Source organism: Taudactylus pleione, unplaced genomic scaffold (assembly GCF_031769625.1).
Source record: "Taudactylus pleione unplaced genomic scaffold, aTauple2 ptg000208l, whole genome shotgun sequence".
Classification (NCBI taxonomy): Eukaryota; Metazoa; Chordata; class Amphibia; order Anura; family Myobatrachidae; genus Taudactylus; species Taudactylus pleione.
The window spans coordinates 781634-806741 of NW_028284610.1; the positions used below are offsets into that span (position 1 = coordinate 781634).

Here is a 25108-nt window from a genome sequence, read left to right on the forward strand (position 1 = left end):
GTTTGTTAAACAGTCTTCATAATTAACCCTACGGATGGTCTATAGCAGTGCACCCCTAACAGTGCATGTTTTCCAGATCTCCTAGTTGGTGCACAGGTGTATTCATTACTGGCTGACATATTTTAAAAGATCCACGGGTGGAGCTAATTATTTCATTTGTGATATTGATTAGATCTTTAAAACATGCAGCTCTACTATAATTATATTATATTACTATTTTTCTTGTGGTCATGGTGTGTAAATTATGTAACAAAAATAAAACCATGCCTGATGGAAAAAATCTGAATGCATATTCAAATTTAGCACAAAAAGTACATTTAGATTCAGTTTTTGTTCTTGTGAAAGAAAACGCTCAAGAATTTTTTTTTTTACCTTGTGATATTTGCTTTGATCTGTGGTAAGAACCCCTGAAAAAATCAATTCTGATTCACAGATGTGGGATTGTAAAAAAAAATTACAATAGTTTCAAAAGGTTTTCACCCCTTTGGCATTTTATAAAGGTTCATGAGGGGAGAGTGGTCGGGTAAGATGCTCTGTGAGGTGAGCAGGGAAATTAACAATGTTTGGCTACTGTAAAATATGGTGATGTGCACAGCATACTGACGAGAATTTACCCGTTTAGCGTATTGGAGTTACGAAGTCTACAGTCACTATGTCAATAGTAACTATGTAGATAAATTGGTGCCCTGGACCCGACAAACTTAAAATGCTACTTAAAGCATTTTAACCGTGCGGGCATTATAACGTTAAGCATGATCCTAAAAAAACATTTTTAAAGTTATAATGGCATCATGGTTACAATGTTTTGAGTAGCATTTTAACCATGTCGGGGTCCCTGTGCTGGCTTTCTCCGGTCTACATACTGTAGTCACTGTCGACATAGTGACGCTAGACTTAATCTATTCCAGTTCAGTTTCTGTAGGTAAGAAAACAATATAGAGATTCTTCCAAATATTGCAATATAGTTAAGGAGATTTGTAATCAAAATACCAAACCACAAACTGCTTTAAGTAATATGTATCTTTCTATAAAAGGGGTCTCACTGTGACAGTCACACGTAGCCAAGATTTAATTTTATTCATCAGGAAAACTGGTAACTTCTATTATTAGGAGCTAAGAATATGGTGTTATATATGTTAATTAAATCTGTTTCACGTGCACTATAAAACGGTACACCAGACATTTTTGTATGATAAGCTGGTTAGCATATGACCTAAACACCCAGTTATTGGGAAGGTTACGGTTTTACAATAGCAAACAAAAGTATTTTCAGTTATGTAAAACATTTCTGCTTCTTTTTTTTCCCGACTTCCTCTTTGCTTACAGAGTTCAGTGGCTAAGTCTTAATTTACCATAACTATCAGACGGGGAAACTGGAGCTACCTGGATCCTGGCCAGTAGCATGTGATCTATGATACAATACTTTCATTTTCCACCACATAAGGAAAAACACAGAAGAAATAATTGTTATGACCGTAACAGATCCACAGTGTGAGTATTGTAGTTCATGCAAATGTAAAGTGTTGCACAGCTTATGTATAGACCTGTATTTTGGATTATCTACACACATTGCATTACTTTAAGAATCTATTCGTTATCTTTAACTTCTTGTCTGCAGTGGAAAGTTTTGTTGCCCATGATAGGCAAATGTATTGTTAGGCAGACGTTGAAATTAATGAAGTTAAATAATACACTCTTTGCACCAAGTGCATTTTTTAAGGATATATATGCCAACAAAACTATCGGCCAATTGATTTTCTAGGGCTAATTCCAAGGACATGGATATGGCTATTAATCTTGGTATATTTATGCAAATAAAGAAATACTGAAGTGTAAGCCCATATTTACTGCAATTTACTAATCTGCCTTAAGGCACACATCCTCTAAAAGACATGAAAACGACTGCACGGTTACTACGTTGTAATCGTGCAGTCGTTTGTCAGTCTGTGCTGTTCCTACACTGAACGATCAGTCGTTAAGTGCAGGCTCATCAATCCTCTGCAAACATGCTCAACCTGACATTATAGTGAGGTTGTACAACATATTTACCCGATGATAGATGTCTAAACGAGCAGCGGTAGCACGCATCGCTGGTCGTTTTAGAAATTTTTTTTTAACTATGTGTAAATGATTTACAAACTATTATTGAACAATAATGATATCGTTAATCGTTCAATCTCTCAATGTAATCGTCTAGTGGATGTGCGCCTTTATTCTAATGTTCTAATGTTGGATGTTTAGTAATGTTTTTGCAGTGCCAGGAAAAGGGGGCTATTACCACTTGATACATTGACATCATATTGGGATACTGAAAAAGAACTACATACTTTAACATTACAGCAGGTGTAGGCTGTGCCAGTTAAGTTATGTTGGGATTTGCAATTTGTGGCTAGCAAGCAGGCTATACTAACTTAATGCCGACTTCGCCTGTCTTGTCGCTGTTAATCACACGTGTGCCCACGTATCCCCGTATTCAATTTCAAAGTAGGCGAAAACGGGACCCAGTGATACTTGGATAGGCGGGAAAAAATTGTAGGATGCCCCTAAAGATGTCCAGACCTCGGGGATCACTGTGGGTACCCCCGTTTTTGCCTGCAGAAGAAAGTCGGGGTTTTTAAATAGCCGAGGCAGGTGTTTTTTTCCCGACTTTGAAGAAGTGATGCAGAATAGCAGTTGGGTTTTTTGTAAGTGGTCCCATCAAATTTGGGGTACATGAAAATGGGTACTAGCATATTTTTAAGTCCCTAAAGTCATTTTTAAAAAATTCAGCAAAAATGCTCCTGCCAGCGGCTATTACAAATCCTGACTTTCTTTAGGATATAAAAATGGGGGTACCCATAGTGATCCCCTATGTCTAAACATCTTTAGGGGGTTTCCTGTATTTTTGCCCTAAAATTCCCGTTGTGTTTATACCTGTAAAAAAACGGGTTAAAAGTTTAAAAAGAAAATGACATAGGGACCCCTCCAAAAGCCAAACCAGCCCCAGGCTTGGCAGCCAGTGGTGGTTTCTAAAAATACCGGGAACAAAATGTGTAGGGTTCCACCGTATTTTAGAAACCAACACCAGGCTGCAGGGACTAGTGCTGGTTTTAAATACTTCATTTTTTTTATTTCAACTTTTATCCCATTTTTTTACAGGCAGAAACATAACAGGAATTTTCGGAAAATATTCCAGGTGGCACCCTAAAGATGTTTAGACATAGGGGATCACTATGGGTACCCCCATTATTATCTCTTGAAGGAAGTCGGGGTTTGTAATAGCCACTGGCAGGTGCATAAATGCGGCTTGGAAGAAAGTGCTGCAGAAGAGCGTTTAGAAGATTTTTTGGGGAAAAATAACTATGCCCATCAGGTTTGGGGTACTTGAAAATGGGGGTCAGCATATTTTAAAGTTGCTAAAGTGAGTTGAAAAAAAACATGAAAAACCCACCTGCCGCAAGCAGCTGCAATGAAAAAATATTACAAATCCTGACTTTCTTTAGGATATAAAAATGGGGGTACCCATAGAGATACCCTATGTCTAAACATCTTTAGGGGGTTTCCTGTATTTTTGCCCTAAAATTCCCGTTGTGTTTATACCTGTAAAAAAACGGGTTAAAAGTTTAAAAAGAAAATGACATAGGGACCCCTCCAAAAGCCAAACCAGCCCCAGGCTTGGCAGCCAGTGGTGGTTTCTAAAAATACCGGGAACAAAATGTGTAGGGTTCCACCGTATTTTAGAAACCAACACCAGGCTGCAGGGACTAGTGCTGGTTTTAAATACTTCATTTTTTTTTTTTCAACTTTTATCCCATTTTTTTACAGGCAGAAACATAACTGGAATTTTCGGAAAATATTCCAGGTGGCACCCTAAAGATGTTTAGACATAGGGGATCACTATGGGTACCCCCATTATTATCTCTTGAAGGAAGTCGGGGTTTGTAATTGCCACTGACAGGTGCATAAATGCGGCTTGGAAGAAAGTGCTGCAGAAGAGCGTTTAGAAGATTTTTTGGGGAAAAATAACTATGCCCATCAGGTTTGGGGTACTTGAAAATGGGGGTCAGCATATTTTAAAGTTGCTAAAGTGAGTTGAAAAAAAACATGAAAAACCCACCTGCCGCAAGCAGCTGCAATGAAAAAAACACTTGGGGCATACTTGGGGACCCCCCAGAATAAAGTTCTCTAGTTTTTAACTTTGTCACCCAATTTTTTTTTTTCACCCCCAAAATTAAAGTGATTTTTTTGGGGTGTCCAAAAGTGGTAAATTACCGCGAATCCGGACTTAACGCCTCAAATTGAATACGGCCCATGGTGTATTATAATCGCTGGCATAACTCTTCGTCACGTGTCAAAAAAGTATAACGCCATCTGACTTAAAGTCCTGCAGCTACTTTGTGTCCACGTCTTTGCTTATTGCACATGAACTGTCCATAAGTAACCCTGATTAATGATCTTATAGCATCTAAGATGTAAACCAAAAGTACACATTCCAGTTAAAGAAATCAACATGTATACAGCGCCTCATTATGATCTGTGGCAAGATTTGATTTTTAAATGCATTTTAGCCAACTCAATATTTTTGCTTAATTGAGTTGTACATGTATATTTTAGACACTGTTCTATTTTAATTCCCTGTACAGGTGTTAATCAAACTTTCATATTTATACTGTGTAGAAAGCCTTTCCTTGCTGCCACTAATGCTGGGCATACACTGCCAGATACCATGCCTGTCAGACCGACAGATGATATTATCTGGCACACAGCAGATATCACTGGCATACACTGTGATATATAATTCACAGTGTATTGGCTCCTGGGGAGGAGACATTTCCCCATTCCTTCCCTATTATGGAACGGGAAATGTCTGTTGGCTGGTCACAGCTGGGCATACACTGCCTGATGCAGCTGACTTCCTTTGAAGATATCCGATCGAACGGGCATGCTGGACGATCTGGCATGCCCGACTGATCGATATTTTCAGAGTGGTCGCCTGCATACACTGCAATTATCTGGCCAATCCACCGATATTGGGCGGATCAGCCAGATAATTGTATAGTGTGTGCCCTGCATAAGGAATGTTTCTAGCACTGATCTGTTCATTTTGCTCCTATATATTCACTGCACATTCAAATATGAATACCTCCTATACAGCTTTTGCACCAGAAGCTACTGTATTATCACAGACTACTGAGTTCTGACTATCAGTGAAGTGAAAAATATGCTAACAAGCGGGTTGTCCTTAAATAAATAAATAAAATATATATTTGTAACACGGGGTATAGAAATGAGGACTCCAGGCAGGAAGGTACTTGGTAAACCAGTGGCTTTTAATGGAAGCAAGCACTGCTCCTTGGCATACGTGAGCATAGGCCTGGATACACACAGGCACATAACAGAAAATAAGCAAATTAACATAAAAGTAAATGTCCCAGCACTCCTTGTGCTAAATCTGTGGACCTTCCAGGTCCCGGCACACTAATGCTAACCCCCACCCCTGGCCAGTTTGTCCGGCATCAGGAGCAATGAGCAACAGGTGTGTGAGAGTTTTAAACCCTTCCTGTGCTGCTGACTTCCTGTTGGCTCTGGGCAACCTGGAAAACCCGGAATTCCAAACTTCTATTGTAGGTGCAGAATGTGCCAATCTTGTTTTCCTCTCCCTTGGAGAGAGCTGATCCTACCAGAATTTGGGCAATTCAGGTGAGGGAGACCACCCTTCTCACTACACATCCCCCCCCCTTTTGCTTTGTCAAGCTTGGGGAAGCGCACTTTTCCTTTTGCGACAACCGAGACCATTCAGCCTTCTGAACCACCTTTCCAGGCGTGTATTCTTCAAACCCCCCTGAACATGGTGTGCTCTGACAGAGGAGCAATCATCCTTCTTTTCTTGCGGACACCGGGTTCTGCTCTTTTCCGATGCCCTGCAGACAAAGTATCCCTCAAAGAGCCAGTGCGACATCCGAGCGGTCTATTCAGAAGTACAAGGACCAGACTTTCTTCCTGCTGGATAGCTTGTCGCCGTGCCTCAGGAATGTGATACGGCCACACCCCCAGGTGTATTTATCTCGTGCTCTATTAATGCAGTGCGCCCTGGTAGAGAAGAATACACATCCTGGTTATTGCGAACTAAGGATTTCACTCCTTTTCACTGTTTTGCTGTCAAGGTGTCCGCCAGCGGAACTTCTGTAGGGCCAAGAGAACTAGGGCGGCCCCCAGGAACCTGAGGGCTGGCGGTTTTCAGCACATCCATGGCAACACCTATATTGGCTAGAACATCTCTGCCAATATTTTTGTCTGGACATAACCAGGCTCAGTGTTGCAGATTTCTTTACTCAGACATTAATTGTGCAGATTTATTGAATTCTCTCTTCAAAGAGGACTGACAGTGCTTTTCCACTCTTCTCGTGGTCTCTTTAAGAGCTCAACAAATCCTGGGAAACTGCATCCCATATGATAGGATAGGGGAGCTTAGGATGCACTGCGGTGACCACCTCATAAGTGCGCCCCTTTATGCTGAGGCTCACTCACACCCAGGAGTAGTTTTCAGTAAATCCTTGAACGCAGATTACTTCGACTAATCCTGGCATCTTTTCCACAGGCCCGGACTATGCCAACAGTAAAGCATCCTGAGACCATTCATGTGTGGGGTTGCTTCTCAGTCAAGGGAATATTGACCCTTTGCATAAACTTGCCAATAAAAGTTTTTGACACTAATGAAATGCTTGTAATTTTACTTCAGTATACCATAGTAACATCTGACAAAAAGGTCTAAAAATACCGAAGCAGCAAACTTTGTGAAAACCCAATACTTTTCATTCTCAAAACTTTTCGCCATGAGTACAGGATGCGAGTGTATATGTGTGTATATATATATATATATATATATATATATATATATATATAATATTTTACAGCTTTGGAAATTCAATTCGGCCTTTGTCCACGCACAGGACCGAAATGTCGAACTGAATTTCCAGTGCTGTAATATTACTGGTATGTAATAAATTAAGGCTTTTAGTAGCATGGTGAGTGCACCCCTGTTTTTTCATATTTTTAAGAAGAGGATTCATGTGGTCCCTTATGGGTTAGTCACCCCAGCAACATGTTAACGAAGACGTTTGTGTGGACCTATTTGGAAAATATATATATATAATATTATAAAAATTCCAGCACTAATTATCAGCAGGTGTCATCAGGTCAGGTGCCCTTGTAATCATTCCATCAGGCTGTTTTATGGAATAACACGCAAGGCACTCTGAATAGGTTTTCATTATTTGTTATATTTCAAATAAAAATAATGTGTTCAGAAGCATAATAATAACTGATCTGATTCTTGCAACTGTATGAAACAATAGAACAGGTATCCAATCCTTTGTGTATGTGTATATATATGTATATATATACATATATATATATATATATATAATTATATAATCTGTAACAAACACCTTATCTGTATAGTCATAAGAATGCTGTATACTTTATTTACAGATATGCAGATCTTTTTTAAGTAATGATAGAGGAGAGAAGAGACGGCTCTTGGCACACTCAGGATGAACCAGCAGCAAGGTGACATCGATCACAGTCGGAACAGTCTTTTCGGCTCTCACAGTTCAGTGCATGAAGTCCATTCAATTAATAGTGCCGAGTTGGTGGCCCGACTTGAATCCTATGAAAGCTCAGGAAAAAAAAGCATATCCGATGTCAGGAGAACGTTCTGTCTGTTTGTCACCTTTGACTTCCTGTTTGTTACTCTGCTGTGGATCATAGAGCTAAATGTAAGTTATTCCTGTGTGTCAGTCGATATTTGCATTTTTTTTGTGTGTTATTATTTAGAAGGTCTCCTTGACCAGCTGCCAGTGACCTATGTCCCTTTTATTTTTTATTTTGTACATTTTCTTGTTCTAATGAATGTTTATTGCTGAAGACTACAATTCTGATTCTATTGATGGAGAATAGTGGAGACCAGTACACTTTGTGGGATATTTATCAAACCTGGTGTCCAAAGCAGATAATCAATTTTTTGCTGTAATTTTTATGTTTCAATTCATAAAATAAAAGCAGACAATATCTTTATTCTTTGTCCCCCTTTTTCTCTTGCATCTTTTTGGGTTATTGAGTTTTTTCAATCGCATTTGTTTCATGTTTTGAAATGGCATACATATGTGTCTTCATACACTATTGCTGCAGTCACGCCAAACAGCCCTTCTCGGCGCGCCGGGTCCCGTGCACTCCATAGTGCCTTTAAGATCTTTTTGTCTAACTTGACCACTGCATAAAAATGTCTAATTTGGTCTCCCACATGTTTAAAAAAAAAGTGGACACATATATGAACATGTTTCACCAGTATAGTGCTATCCATTCATATATATTTAACATGCAATTCCACAAATGCAGTAACCTATGTTATGCTTTAGCCGCACCAAACTAATTGTATTTTCTGAATAGCTCAAGTTTTCTGGAAAAAACAAACTATAAATTGTGTGGGTATGGCGCATATAAATTACTGTTACTGATGTTGGTATGTGACCAGTCTGATATCAGCCACAACAGGCTCAGCACGGGGATAAAAGAAGTCTCAGCGGCCAACAGGTTAAATGCTTAAAGTATTCATATTTAACTGGCCCTCCGGTATGAGCCTCCTAATCACACTCTGTTTATCAATGTATTACTTTCCGTGATTATAAATTTGCTTTAATAGAGGTGACCGTGATAGTATGACTGATAACTGAGATAACCATGCTGTCATGGTAAATCATTGTCTACCTGTGTTATGTTATGTTATGACTTCATGAATATGCATGATGTGTGTTTTCATACCCTGTCTACTGCATGGAAATTAAGTTCAGTCTTGTAAGGGATTATCAAATCTTTTTTGCAGCCCTGGTTAGCAATCAAGTTAATGGCTTTAGCCAGGCAAACCAGTTAATGGCGATCTTCTCTGAATTTGTTGCTTTGCATACACTTTATGCTGGAAATCTAATAATTGCAGTCTGTAATTGCTGCCACAATAGGGAGTATTATGACTGCTTAATCGTGTTATAAGAAATACAGTACAGGTTGAGTTTCCCATATCCAAAATGCTTGGGACCAGGGGAATTTTGGATAACGGAATATTCCGTATTTTGGAATTTCTACATCAGGGTCCATAGGGTATCCACAGGATACCTTGGGGTATTGGTGATGTCAGGCATCGGGCATCACAGAGTTAATTTTCAGCCTCCCAGGATGCACTGGGGTCCCTCTCCTATACCCCGCCCCCTAGCCAAGGCAGTCAGTTTCGTCGGTGCCCAGCCAGGAGTCGGATCACCTTCTACAGAGTGGAGCTGTTAATAGCCCCTGAAGATTTTTAAACGCAGCTGAGGCTGCACACTAGAGCAGTACAGCATGGACAGTCTGTACAGAGGTCCATGCTGTCGCTCCTTCACCCTGCCGGACTAGAACGCCGGTACCGATCCGGGGTTGCTGGTGGGGGTCTGGGGTCACGGCTAGTGGTGACCCTGGACCGCCCGGACTGCGGATCCAAGGGGACAGGTAAGCGGCGGGTACCGCGGAGGTGCCCGCTGGAATACACAGTCCTGAGTCCCCAGGCAGGGGGCTCACTGGGGACTGGCTGCGAGTGGAGCCAGGTACTAACCTGCACTTCTACAGACCCCAGGGACAGCGGGCTGCAGCAGAGCGGACAGGCTCCAGCGTTCCTGGGGTTAAATGCACGCCAGGGGAGCGCGCCTTCCCTGTTCACAGCCGGCGCCTCCCCCGCTGCACAGTGCATCTCCACAGCGGTTTGGCGGGCTGTGTCAGCGCTCCTTCCTGAGCCCGCCTCCTGTCTGCTCTGTGGCGGCCATTTTCTTTCATTAGGAAGTGACAAACGCTGCTAGATGCTGGAAAGTGGCTTAGTGGTCCGGGTCCCTCCGCATACTTCTCCTCCTATAAGGTCAGAGTATGCAGCTTTGTTTCCTACAAGGGTCTGTGTCTGAGTAGCTGATCACAGTGCTAAGAGTGCAGCGCTTGTTTTCTGCATTGTATGTGACTTAATGCTAGCGCTGTCTGCCTGTACTTTCACTTCTGAAACTGTCAGCCGTTTTACTATCCCTGTTCTTTTTCTGCTAAAGCCCTTGCGGTGCGGTCTTGCAGGGTGCTAATTGCCTCACAGTAAAAATATTTGTCTGGGAAGAGAGTCACATACAGCTCTGTTACACTCACCATGTCTGGGAGTGAACGTGATTTTTCTTTTCAGCTAAAGTGTACCACATGTAATGTACTAATAGCGGAGGGTGATGGAAACACTGAGGGTTTATGTAGGGCATGTTATTTACTGTCACGCCTGATTTCTGTCACTGCGCCAGTACAGGAACCGACCTGGGCTTGTTTTGCTAAGGCACTTACAACCCTTGTGGGCCAGCTGGCGACTCCCCCTGCGTTTCCCCAAATGGGGTTATCACAGCAGTCGGTAGTGTCATCTCCCATGCAGGGGTTCCCCAGGCAGCTGATGGTACCCAAGTGTCGCCCCCCCCCCCCCCAGGTCTCGCAGGAGCCTGCGTGGGTGAATTCACTGTCCAACACGGTACAGCACCTAACGGACGTTTTGCAGGGGGAGTCATCATTGAGGCCTGCTAAGCGGCCTTTAGTGTCTCAGACGGCTCATTATGATGAGGATGACATGACGTCTGATGACTGAGAGATTTTTGACTTTTCAGACCAGGCGCCCCCCCAGAGCTAAGGAGTTGGAGTCCAAGTCTAAAATATATATACCAGGCCTTATACGGGCAGTCCGTGCGGCCTTGGTAATTGAGGACGACAATCCCCCCGTGGCCAAATCCAAATATGCCTTCTTTAGGGATATTAAAGGTGATGCCACTGTATTTCCTCTATCTGGTCAGTTAGTGGATCATTTAGAGGAGGCGTGGAAAAATCCGGGTAAGCGGTACCTACCTCAGAAACGTTTGGCCTTTGCATACCCCTTTGCGGATAATTATTTTTCCAAATGGGAAACTCCTCCACAGGTGGATTCTCATGTCACACGCCCGGTGAGGAGTGCTACATTGCCTGTGCCCTCCCATGTCCTACCTAAACGATGTTACGGATCGCAGTGTTGAAATATGCCTAAAATCCATTTATTCCCTTGCGGGAAGGGGGGGGGGGGGGGGCATTCAGACCGGCAATGGCCGTGTGCTGGGTAGCCAGAGCTATGGAACGCTGGGCTGATATCTTGGAGACATCTATAGATGCTGACTCCTCACCTGAGCAGGTGGAGTTAGTGGGTAACCTCAGAGACTCGGCTACGTACATTAATGAGACAGCCTTAGATATAGGGCTCCTCACTTCCAGAATCTCCTCAGCAGCAGTGGCGGCTCGCCGCACCCTATGGTTGCGCTCTTGGAAAGCAGATGCAGATTCCAAAAAGAGATTGGAATGCTTACCCTTTAATGGACAGGTCCTGTTTGGCCCTGATCTGGACAAAATTGTGGGCACTCTGGCAGCTGCTAAATCTGCATGTCTGCCATCGGCAATAATCCCGTCAGGGTCTGGTACTTCGTCCTCTCGGCCCTATAGGACCCAGGGTAAGTCCAAAGTGCAGTCCTTTCCTAGACAGGCAGGGGCCAAGAAATCTGCTAAGCCAAAGAAGCAGGCCTGGAGTACAAGACATCCTACTCCCAAGTCGGATGATAAGCCTTCAGCCTGACGGGACGGGCCTCCCCTTGGGGGACCACAAAGTGGGAGGCCAGTGCTGGTGCCTTGCAACAGTGGACCCTTGGGTAAGAGAAGTGGTCTCTCAGGGGTACGCCATTTCATTCCGGCGGAGGCCTCCCAGACGGTTTTTCACCACGGGCATTCAGTCAGACCAAGACAAGGCCTGGGAATTCCGGAAGGTACTCCACTCTATGCTCCAGGCTGGAGTTATAGTACCGATCCCGTTGTCCCAGAGATGATCGGGGTATTACTCCAATCTTTTTCTGGTACAGAAACCCAATGGGTCTTACAGGCCCATCCTCAACCTCAAATCACTCAACAAATTCTTGAGAGTTCCTCGGTTCAGGATGGAGACCCTGCGTTCCATCATTTTGGCGATGGAGCCTGGGGATTTTATGGTGTCGCTAGATATTCAGGATGTTTACCTGCATATCCCCATTGTCCCAGCACACCAGCGTTTCCTCAGGTTCGCAGTATGAGACCAACACTTCCAATTTCAGGCACTGCCCTTTCGTCTGGCCACAGCGTCTCGAGTGTTTACCAAAGTCATGGCAGTCATGTCAGCCCACCTGCGGATGCAGGGGGTCCGCTTGTTGCCCTATCTGAATGACCTTCTGCTGTTGGCACGGTCTCCAGAGATCCTTCAGCGCCATCTGCAATTGACCGTCTCTGTGTTGCAGGCTCACGGCTGGCTGATAAACTGGAAGAAGTCATCCCTGGTGCCACCACAGAGGATGCTCCATCTCGGAGCCCTGTTGGACTCCCAACATCAGAGGTTCTTTGTGATGGAGGAAAAGATCTCTGCATTACAGGCAAAAGTACGCAGTTGCCTGCAGAGTCGCCGGGTGTCTATTCACTCGGCGATGAGGTTACTGGGATCCATGGTGTCGATGTTCGACATGGTGGAGTTTGCCCAGTTTCACCCCAGACCTCTGCAGAAGTTGATCCTCTCCAGATGGAATGGGTTGCCCCACCGCATAAGGACACAGACAATGGTGCTGTCACCGTAGGTACGTCTGTCATTAACCTGGTGGCTGCAGACTACTCACCTGAACAGGGGGCGCCCCTTTTGGATTGCAGACTGGGTCCTTCTGACGACGGACGCCAGTCTCCGAGGATGGGGAGCAGTGTCGGGTCCCCACTTCTTCCAGGGAATGTGGACGCCAGCAGCATCTGTGCTTCCATTCAACATATTGGAACTAAGAGCAGTATTCATAGCTCTCCAACAAGCAAGACATGTCCTCCACGGAAAGCCAGTGCAGGTACAGTCGGACAATACCACCACGGTGGCTTACATAAACCGGCAAGGAGGAACCCGCAGTCAGGCGGCCCTGACAGAGGTGTACCGCATTCTAGTGAGGGCGGAAGGCAATCTCCCTTTCATCTCGGCAGTGTTCATATCAGGAGTCCTCAACTGGGAAGCAGACTTTCTCAGCCGTCAAGACCTGCATCCAGCAGAGTGGTCTCTTCACAAGGAGGTGTTTCAGCTACTGGTGAACAAGTGGGGCCTTCCAGAGATAGACCTCATGGCCTTCCGACACAACAACAAGCTTCCAGTGTATGGATCAAGAACAAGAGACACAGAGGCACTTCTGGTAGATGCTGTGTCGGTCCGGTGACCTTCCAGTTTGCATACCTCTTCCCTCTGTTCTCCCTTCTTCCTCGGGTGATTCGCAAATTCAAGCAAGAAGGCGGCACGCTCCTGCTGATAGCTCCAGCGTGGCCCAGACGGCGCTGGTACTCAGATCTCAGGAGCCTAGCCATAGACGCTCCGATGCGGCTGCCTCTATGTCCGGACCTGTTGTCTCAGGGTCCTTGCCATCACCCGGTCCTAGGCTGTCTTTCTTTGACAGCGTGGCTGTTGAGACTGCTCTCTTGAGGTCCAGGGGTTTTTCTAGCTCTGTTGTTAACACCATGCTCAGAGCTCGGAAGCTGGCTTCTGCAAGAATTTACCACCTAGTGTGCTATACTTTCTTTGAATGGTTTCGACCTAGAGGCTATGATCCTCAGGTTTTTAGGATATCCAGGATTTTGGCTTTCCTACAAGCGGGCTTAGATCACGGTCTTCGCCTTGCTTCACTGAAGGTGCAGGTTTCCGCCCTCTGTGGTTTAAGCGTAGGATTGCTACACTTCCTGATGTCCACACTATTATTCAAGGTGTACTTCGCATACAGCCTCCCTTTGTTCCACCTGTGGCTCCTTGGGACTTGGATGTGGTCCTTAGGGCTCTCCAAGGACCGCCATTTGAACCACTGGGCACAGTGGATTTAAAATGGCTCACAGCTAGGACTGTGTTTCTTCTGGCCATTGCCTCGGCCAGAAGAGTGTCAGATTTGGGGGCTCTTTCATGTCGCCCCCCCCATTCCTAATTTTTCATAGGGACAGGGCAGTGCTGCGCACTCTCCCTGGGTTTCTACCTAAGGTGGTATCTAGTTTCCACATGACTGAGGAAATTATAGTACCAGCCTTTAATTCCCAGACCTATCTGCTGGTGAGGCCTCCTTGGATGTGGTATTGGCTCTTAGGATTTATGTTGACCGTACCAGTTCATTTAGGAAATTGGACTCTCTGTTTGTCCTTTATGGTTTCCATAAGAAGGGTTGGCCTGCCACTAAGCAAACCTTGGCAGGGTGGATTAGCAGGGCGATTTCTGTGGCTTACATTCATGTGGGCCTGTCTGTAACATCCTCTCTTAAAGCTCACTCTACTTGGTCTGTGGATCCTTCATGGGCAGCTCGCCGTGGTACCTCTGCAGTTCAGCTGTGCAAGGCAGCCACGTGGTCTTCTGTCCATACCTTTGTGAGGTATTATGCATTTGATACATTCTCCTCTCAGGATTCTTCCTTCGGGCGGCTGATTCTCCTTCCAGCACAGGATCGTCCCCGCCCTTAAAGGATACTGCTTTGGCACATCCCCAAGGTATCCTGTGGATGCCCTATGGACCCTGATGTAGAAAATAAGAGATATAGTAAGAACTTACCCTTGTTATCTCTCTTTCTACAAAGTCCATAGGGTTCCACAGGATACACAAGTCCACAGGGTTCCCGCCTGTCATACCTGTACTGCAGATGGGCTTTGATCTGGTCACTGGTTTTTCCGTCTCCTTCTGGTGAGAATGTGATTCTTGTGTGTTCCAGACTTTCTTCTTTCTCTTTGTTCTCCTCCTCTGGCCTATGGCTTGTTACGAAACTGATTGCCTTGGCTAGGGGGCGGGGAATAGTGGAGGGACCCCAGTGCATCCTGGGAGGCTGAAAATTAACTCTGTGGTGCCCGATGCCTGACGTCATCACCAATATCCCAAGGTATCCTGTGGAACCCTATGGACTTCGTAGAAATAGAGATAAAAAGGGTAAGTTCTTACCATATCTCTTATTATTTTAATTTTATAATGTAAAATCTTGGGAATGGGACCCAAATATACACACAGAATGCATTTGTGTTATATGCACCTTATACACACAGCCTGCAGGTAATTTTAGACAATATTTTCAATAATTTTGTGGCTCAAACAAAGTTTGTGTACAGAAATTAAATTCATTTATGTTTCATATATACCCTATACACATAGCCTGTAGGTCATTTTATACATTATTTTTTTAATAATTTGTGCCTTAGACAAAGTTTATGTACATTGAACCATCAACAATCAAAGGTTTAATTATCTTAGTCATGCGTTAAAAAAATCTGTATTTCAGAATATTCTGTATTTTGGAATATTTGGATATGGGAGACTCAACCTGTATTTTAAAGCATAGAACACAAAAGGTGTTGCCCTTGCCAAAGGCTCAGTTATGCAATGGAGACAATGGAGCAGAATTCAATTGATTATTCCCCCCTTCGCACCCGACGGAGCTATTCTATTGTTGCTCCTGTCGGGTGCGATCAGCTGCTAGCGCTCAATTTCAGCTCGCAGCCCCAGAGGGGTGCGGGCTGAAATCGGCGAAAACTGTCCTGTTTGGGCGCCCAAACGGCACTTTTCGCGATCGCGCCCAGCACTTTGATCGGGCTTAGCCGTTTTACGCGGCTAAACCCGACCACTTTGGGTGCGATCAGCGTGAAACGCTGGCACAATTGGATAGCGGCCCGCGATCTCCTGTCACTTTAGACGGGAGATGCGGGCCGCGAAATCAATTGAATTCCGCCCAATGAGGTATATCTACTATCTGCATTTTTTCAAAGCAGCTAACTACGGCATTTAAAATGGCAATAATAATAAACTCAAAAGCAGGAGTGATTTGCAATTAATACTACTGCACTATTAAATCCCGCGGCCAGAACTGCCGACAAGCGCCACAACTTATATAGTTAGTAAGTATACCCACATATGTCAACTCTTGATATAGATAGCTATTGTCTGGTATAAGAACATCAAAACTGGGGAGAACCATTTGATACTTGGTAGTCTAAAAGTAAGGGGTCAAAATGAAGCCAGGTTTAGTATAGTTAAGGTATTTATGTATCTGCCATGAATTGTTTTTTGAGGGCGATGCCTAGGCAAATTTACACGAAGGTTATTAAAATGCACAATTTAGACAAAATCAAATCCTTGTAAACGTGTAAAACTTGTATTACTGCATGCATGTGGCACTCTCACTCTCAAAGAGCATATTAAAAATATACAGTGACATATTTATTTTCTCCCTTAGGCAAATGTTAATATTTTAGAGGCCTTACAGAAAGAAGTTTTACACTATGACTACCATTATTCATTTTTTGATATCTTTGTAAGTATTTACGTGTCAAATTTTACGTATATAAATACATAAGGATCGATGTGTTTAAATGCGACCTGAAGTATTTATCCACTTTGAGTACATATGGTTGAAATGCATACTTTGTGCATGCAGTATGTAACATGTTCAACATCAAGAACAGATATAGGTATAATGTATTGAGAATTAAAAATACTGCACATGATTTACAATGTACTATTAACACTTGTTTCCTATTTTCAGTTAGCTATAGCTCCCCCCATAAAATTAACATTTTTCTACAACAAATACATGAAAACTAATGTTTGCAACAGCAGTGTGAAAAACTAAAAACACTACCAGCTGTATTCCATAATTATACTTCATATCATTCTCAGTCTCCAGAATGAAACCCAATTAAGCAATTATATTCAGGAACGCCACCATCATGAACCAGGTGTTACTTCAATTCTTTATTGTGGAGAAACGGGGTTGGGTACGCGATCCTGGCGCTGATAATGCCGGCAGTCAGAATCCCGGCAGCGTAATCCTGACAGTAGAAATCCCAGACGCATGCAGGAAGTATTCTAACCCTTCCCTTAACCCTAACCCACCTTTTCCCGCAGCCTAACCCTAGCCTTCCCCTCCCACAGCCTAACCTTAACCCCCCCCCACAGCCTGATGCATACCCTCCCCTTCCACAGCCTAACTCTAGCCTCCCCTCCCACAGCCTGACCCCTACCTTCCTCATTGTGCCTAACCCTAATACTCATCGTTGGGATCGCTGCCGTCTGGATGTTGGTGCCGAGGATCTATCCACCGGCATTGTCTGCGCCGGGATGGTGACTACATCCCGAGAAGCGGTGCTGTATTCATCCTAGATTAAATTATGTTGGTAGATTCAATACCATGATGCATATAAGTTGTAGGTGACTTTACATTGGTGTTTCCATGTTTGTGCATGGCTTGTACATTTCTACTTGATCCTATTTGCAAGATATAAAAGTTCTAAATTTAAGATGCAATAAGATACTGTTTTAATTTGGGAGGTGGTCATTTTGCATGTTTACATATAACAAACATCACTCATTGTATAGTTTGTATTAAGAAATATCTGGTGCTAAAGTTTTTCCCTTTTTCTGATTCATAACATATGTAACATGAAAAATGGGATTATAACAATTTCTTTTTTCTTTACAGTTGCTATCTTTCTTTCGATTTACTGTGCTAATTGTTGCGTATGCAGTATGCAAACTACACCACTGGTGGGCAGTAGCGGTAAGTTTGTATTTCGGTACATGCCTACTAATGAAGATGGCTAGACAAGCATCAATATTGGACATTTGACTTAATATATGGTTTTTGTTGCTCCTAGAGAAACACATTGCAAAATCATATCACTAGTGCACGTCTAATTATCCTGCATAAATTATGCAAACTTGCAGCTGGTTTTAAAAAGGGGATAAATTGCCACTCTTTATGTGGTTTATTAGTTTTTCCAAGTAATTCTAATGTTAACCAAATACTTGTTTCTCTTTATTTTTCTTTTTATTTAATTTTTAATGTTCTCTTGTTTATTTTTAATTCACTTGTGTATAGTAGTTAGGGTTATTGTTTTCTTTCTAATCAATATTGATCTGAAACGTCAATAGTAAAGCAAAGATAGTGAGGTGAGTGGCGCTAATGTAGTGAAAATAACACCATGAAAAAGTAACTTCCCTGGAGGATTCAAAACTTCACAGATTAATCGTCATGAGAGTTATATAAAAAAAAGGAGAAATGCAAAAAATAGTTAAGCACAGTAGAATAATGGCTCATACACACTTAACGATATGCTCCATGAGTGATATTGTTAAGTATTTCCCCTGCACTGCCAGGCTCAGTGACAGCACCCTCCCTCATCACTTGCAGAACCTGACGATATTGTCAGGTTGCCCTGCTAGTACAGGCGATGAAAGACATCGTTAACGATCCGTGGGAGCGCGCATATTTAACAATGTCTTGCTTACACACTGGATGATATTGAACACGAACGATATAGTTCAACTTATCGTCTAGTGTGCGGCAGCATGGCACCGTAGCTCCGCAACATCTAGCTCCCTGCGCCTTACTGGAATGCCTGCCTGCCGCTGTCTCGCCGCCTACCAGTGTTCCAGGTGGCTAGCCGGCCCTGCATCTCCTGTCCGTGATGAGGGGCTGACACCGGCTGCCTGCTGGGATAGTCTGCGTAGCCATCACCCTGACCTCCATCTCTGGGCCCCCTGAAGACTGGGCGCTCCTGATCCCCGCAGGCTCAAGACTGCTTGTGCCTCCCCGTACACACAGGCTTACTGCTTGTCGAGACCCTGTTTGGTATAAACAAACAAAACTAAATATAAAACAATAAAAAAAAGTGTCCCTGCATCCACCCACCCCTGCAGGCTTCTCAGCAGGATTCCTGTATCCTTCCCACGGGTGCTGCAGACGCCATCTTGAAAAGCCCTTCCTGTCTGTCTCTATACATGCTGCAGCTCCTGCTTTGCCACGAATTAGAGAATTTAACCATCCAGTGACAACTATACTTATTTTTTGGGTGAGTGTTTCTCCCAACTCGTCTTCTGTGCACATTACATTTAGTTATCAGCTCCTTTTATCTGGTAACTTTATCTATACCACTGACTTGCTGTGGAGACTGATTGACTCTCTTTTTTTGCTGTGTCTATTTTCTATTGCAAATTCATACAAGGGGACTACTTACTATTTTCTCCATATCACCTATTCTTCACACAAGAACTCTTATCTGTAATATGTGACATTTTCTGCTATAGACCCCCACCTAGTGGTCATTCCTACACGTGGCATTGTTTTATGAATATTTCTATGCACAGTCAATTTTACTGAAGCCAGTGGCTTCTTATTCATGCTGCCTAGCTGTCCCCTCATCCCTTTGTGATGCGCAAATCTGTACATTCTAATTCTGCAACTGGAGTGAAGTCACAGCGCCTACGCCCAAACAAACGTACAGAGTTGTGTTCTCCTCAGGTGACTAGTGCTCTAGTGTGTAATTCCTTCTCCACTGCACAACCACCTGCTACTTCTGTCACTTCCATGACAATGGAACCTAAACCGCCTCCAATCACATTCTCTGATGTTGTGAGAGCTATCCAGAAAACTATGGAACCCCTCATGCAAGCTCAAGCAGATAAATTTGCAGCTTCCATCCAGGATCTTAGTCCAATTACAACATACTACCAAGCAGGTGACAGCCAATGAACTCTGCAGTGGGGAAAACTTGCTAAATATATCGAAGCTCAAAGATCTGGTTTCCCAATTCCAAAAGTGCAATCACCAGATGAAAAATAAAATGGACGATCTGGAAAATCGTTCACGCCGAATCAATCTTGATCGATTTGGCCCCTCGGAATCATATAAAGGTCTGGCTTTCCTATCATTCTTGCGGAAAGATCTTCCGGAAGTCCTAGGAGTAGCCGACGAACTCTCCTCCTTTGAAATTGAGCTTGCTCATCGTCTTGGCCCCCTCTGAGAAGGCTTGGATGACAAAACTCAGTGGTCAGCTGCACGTCAGTCTGGTAGTATTAAATAGAATAGCCTAACCTCTTCATGTTCCAGGACTACCCCGCAGAAGTTGCCAGAGCTCGCCATGAGATGGCGCCTCTTTGCACCAAACTCGCCAGAGCACACCGGAGATTTGCATTACTTTTCCCAGCCCACCTTCGTATTTATGAGGGCAAGGAATTTAAAGACTTCACCACCCCGACCGATGCACAGGAGTTCTTAATAGAGGAGGAGATGTAACGTTCTGAACGGGCTGACTGTTCTGCTCCTGAATACCCAGGCTGAGTATTTAGCCTATTCTACCTGCAATGTTCTCATTATACCTGTAACGTGCCTAACTTAGGCTTTTTGGATTCACGTTTACTCACTATTGTTTTTTGGTAGCTTTTCATCTACTTTTCAGTAATTCATATAGCTTATTGATATCGTTGTTTCTCTTTTAGAGTGCTTATATTTATTAAGACACCATGGTTCATTTCTTTTCTTTTAGGTTTAACATATCCGTTAAGTAATCTAAGAATGAGAAAACTCGTAATGTTCTCTAATAATGCTTTGCTCTTAGATTATTTACATCTGTCAAGCTACTCTGATTTATTCCTGTACCTAAATTACACATTGTTTCTAGGTTGATCAAATGTGATTATTATTATGTTTTCATCTGTTTTATTGACCACTAGGGGGTCTTACTCCCTCTTTTGCCATTTTCACTCTTCCCTGGCCTTTAGACTATCCATTAAGGTATATTCTTGGAATGTCAAGGGTGTAAATTCCCCCGTAAAAAGAAAACTTATACTAACATTTCTGAACAAAGCTAATGTGAGAAACCAAACTTACTGAAGCTGAGCATGCTAAACTTGGGATGCTTAGGCACAAGGTTTTAGCTTCAGCATCGTACGCCTCTAAACCGAGGGGTGTAACTATATTGGCTCGTAAAGACCTACCAGTCGAGGTCATACTACAGCAGACCCAAGAGGCAGATTTGTTTTTCTGGACGCTACACTTGCTGGTCATAAATATATTGTTGCAAATGTTTATGCCCCTAAATCCTATTTCCTGAAACTTATTAACACCCTATATCCCCATGTGGGATCTCATATTCTTTAGAGAGGTGATTTTAACATAGTGGCATCTAAGACTTTGGGCAAGAGATCCACAGTTTCCCTCCTGGCTCGCTCCTATAAAATTGGTATTCAGTATTAATGTGAACAACTGTCTCTGACTGATGTGTGGAGATTACACCACCCTACAGACAGGGAATACACCTTTTTCTCCACCTCTCATTCTCCAGACTAGACTATTTACTTTTCTCCAGTACATTAATGTCCCAAGTACTCGATACTGGCATTGCACCCGTATCGGTGTCCGATCATGCCCCCATCTGGGTGACATTACAACATTTTAGTAATGTGGGGGTCTCACAAGCAGTGGCGTTTCCCATCTTTTTTTTAGAGAACTCCCAAAATATTTAAGGATATGTTGACAGCAGCCTGGGATGACTTTGCTTTCACAAACTCATTTCATGCTGAAGAACTTATATTATATTGGCAGACGGCTAAAGCAGCCCTTAGAGGCAAAATCATTTCATATACATCTAAATTCAGAATAGAGCGAGCAGCCACCTGTTATAGAGTTCCAACAAACTTTAACATCTACATATCAGACTATGTAGTCTTGTTCTTCTCCATCTAATATACAGGCCTATAACTCAGCAAAAATCCATTATGATAATATCCTTACTCAAATAAGTGATCGACATGTAAATAAAGGTAATTATTTGCTCTATAAATATGGGAACAAATCAGGTCGCTTGCTTTCTAACCTACTTCAAGGTACCAGACCTCCTAGTTATGTTACGGAATCAGTATTCAGTATGATTCACCACCGGCCGCGCGGCCCGTGGTTCTAATCCCGGCAGCAGCCCGGCAGAGGTGGAAATACTGATCGTCCATTGAGGTAAGTACAGCTAATCTAATGCCCCCCCCCCAACCCTCCCTTAGGGGTGCCTAACCCTAACCTCCCCCCCAAGTGCATAACCCCCCTCTAAGTGCCTAAACCTAACCCCCCCTTCCCCGCAGCCTAACCCTAAGTCTCCCAGGGGGGATGCATAACACTAACCCCTCCCCGGGGGTGCCTAACCCTAGCCCCCCCTTCCCCTAGCCTAATCCTAACCTCCCGGGGGGTGCCGGTGCCTAACCCTAAGTCCCCCCCCCCCCCCCCGGAGCCCCTAACCTCATGCGCGGATGACCGCGCACGGCTTACCTTCGATAGGTAAGCCGGATGTCGGGCTCCCGGCGTAGGTCTAATGAAAGACATCGAGATTTCGACGCCTGTCATTTGAAGCTTGCTGGGATTAGACATTCGGGAAGCCGGTGGTCGGCATTGCGACCGTCGGCTTCCCGACTGCTTCCCGATGTTACAACCTTCAATTTTTTAAGGAGAGAATTGACGTGTAAGGGGAGTGATATTTCCAAAATTTTCAAGTGTTTCCTAACTGACATATACTCCCAAGATGATATAAATATGGATAATATGAGAGCATTTGGGGAAAATCTCTCCCTACCCCAAATCATGCCTGAACAGATGACCTCATTGCTTGCCCTTATAACCACTGAAGAAGTTGAGGCGGTTATTAAAGTAGCAAAAACTCTCAAGGCCCCTGGTCTAGACGGACATACTAACAAGCATGCTTACAATTGTAAAGCGCAACGGAATATGCTGCGCTATATAAGAAACTGTTAATAAATAAGTTTTTTACATTTCTATTGCCTAAAATCCCACCTACTCTCACATCATTCTTTAATTCTTTGACTAAATTTGACTAAATTTGACTCTCTACCTCTACATTTTAACACTGCTGCGATACTTCCTAGGCCAGGTCATGACACTCTACTGCCTTCCTCATATACACAAATGTATTTGCTTAACACCGATTACAAATGCGTATGAAAAATATCCTCCCTAGGATTGTGCACAGGGATCAAACAGGGTTTATATGGGGAAGGCACACCGTTGCTAAAATCCGTAAGATTTTGGCAGCTGTCTCAAGTAAAACCGTAGGCGGCTCTTGTGGGAGTGATCCCGAGTTTTTATTATCACTCGATGAAGAAAAAGCTTTTAACCTGGTGACCTGGGATCATCTCTATGGGACTCTCCGGAGATTTGGCTTTCCTTTCCAATTTTTTGAAGTGCTGCAATCTCTCTATACGTCCCCTTCTTCTTATATCTTAGCTAACAGTTTCTTATCTTCCACTTTCCTTATACAGAGTGGGACTAGGCAAGGATGTCTCCATTCCCCCTTACTATTCGCTTTAGCGCTAGAACCCCTTGCAGTAACCTTACACAACCTTCCTTTGTATTCAGGGATTTGGGTAGTTAGAGCTAAATGTCTCATTATTTGCTGATGAAATGATGTTATTCATATCAAACCCGGCTACGTCTATTCCTGTTAAAATGGAATCTATTGCTATATTCAGCTTTTTCTGGATACCGTATTAAAGTACAAAAATCTGATATACTCCCACTATCATCCTCCTTGTCAACCATTCCTATCGCTACCTGTCTTTTCACAATTTCACATTGCACGCCAATCTATCAAATACTTGGGCATTGATATCCCCTCCTCTTTACATAACCTCTATGATCTAAACTTCTCACCGGTTGTCAGTAAGATACTAACCTAATTGGATAACTGGTTACATTTACCTTTTTCACTGATTGGGAGGATTGCTCTGATTAAAAGTGTAATATTCCCCAAACTCTCTTACTGCATTGAAATGCCTACCACTAGCTTTGTCTAGGGCAGAAATTAATGTATGCTCCAAAGATTTCACTAAATTTATCTGGAAATCTAAGAAGCCTAAAATTATCCAGCTTCTTTAATTCAAGCATGGAATTTAAATTGGGTCTCCCTGACATCCGCACAGTTTTACAGGCAGCTTTTTTCCGCTATGTGACTGGCTTTTAAGTTGTGAACATTTTACAATTCGTTCATTAGATGAAGCCCTCTTTGCTCCTATTTGCCCATGCAGCCCTTCTCCATCTCCGAAGGACATACATTACCCCATACATACAAAATCACATCTTCTTTAAAGACACCTAATCTGCTTGGGTGGCAGCCAATAGAAAACTTGGAGGGACCATACTAGCTCCAGATACATTCCTATCTGGGGTAATCCTGATTTCTTGCCGTCTATACACAATGCCTGGTTTTTACAATGGGAATGTAAGAGAATTAAGGCCATATCAGATGTCTTCGACCCAGGGGGGCATTTGTTTTCATTTCACCAACTGCGCAATAAAGTTCAGATCCCCAATGCCTATTTTTTTTGTGTATCTTCAATTGCGACAATTTATATCTAGTAAATACCCTCAACTCAACACTCAGTCCTTCTTGCACTGACGTACATCATTCATTATTACTTTTCTTGACCTCTGAGTCATTTCGTATTAGGTACCTATACCCTGATTTGATAGCGCAAGACTCTATATGTCATTAAAAATCTCTTTCCTCAGCTTAGTATAAAGTCCTACCTGAGATAACAGACTTCCCAGCCGTTATCCACCCCTCAGATAAAATTCTGAAAGCTTTGGGCTCCTCAACGCTACAGGAGATTCACCTAAAAACCATACATAGAGCCTATGTCTCGCCACTCCAATTCCACCATATGTTCCCTGAACATTCTGGCCATTGCTCAAAGTGTAATGTTTTTCGCGCAGACTTTATTCATGGCATGTGGTCGTGTTTGAAAATCCACCGTTACTGGAACAAAGTCTTCAATTTTATTAACCAAAGGTTCCATCTTCGCCTACATCTCCATGCCATTATGCTATTATTTGCCAATTTTGACATATGGAGATCAACATCTGATATTAATCACCTCATCCCTTTTTTACAATAATTGTTACGGTAGCAAAAAAGAATCTTCTCTGCAAATGGGTTAAGAACACTGTGCCGTTAATTGGTGAATTAAAATCAGCCCTTTTAGTTCTTGTTTATTTAGATTGCAGAGACACTTTTTCAGATGAGCAGGGTGTCAAACGTTTTTACAAAAAATGGGAACCATATTTTATTACACTCCCGGCAACAACTCTCCGATCGTTAAAGCTTTTGAATCAACCGCATGGTATTTGCTGCGCCAAATCTCTTGATTTGGGATTTCTCCTATTTTTATCTATATGAGGTTTTTCTTTTG

General features: G+C 43.2%; 1 protein-coding gene across 5 annotated transcripts in view; it reads left to right on the plus strand.

Annotated features, from left to right (window-relative positions):
- STARD3NL (STARD3 N-terminal like) overlaps positions 1–25108 on the plus strand; it is an 84790-nt gene that overhangs the window by 33398 nt on the left and 26284 nt on the right. For 4 of the 5 annotated variants that reach the window (XM_088478136.1, XM_088478140.1, XM_088478138.1 and 1 more), the window contains 4 exons: positions 1327–1491; positions 7471–7757; positions 16317–16394; positions 17562–17639. In XM_088478136.1, coding sequence (XP_088334262.1) covers positions 7533–7757; positions 16317–16394; positions 17562–17639 — 381 coding nt within the window. In that variant the 5' untranslated portion in view covers positions 1327–1491; positions 7471–7532. Of the gene's footprint in view, positions 1–19; positions 1492–7470; positions 7758–16316; positions 16395–17561; positions 17640–25108 lie in introns of those variants that run through there. The other variant, XM_088478139.1, reaches the window with a different exon arrangement.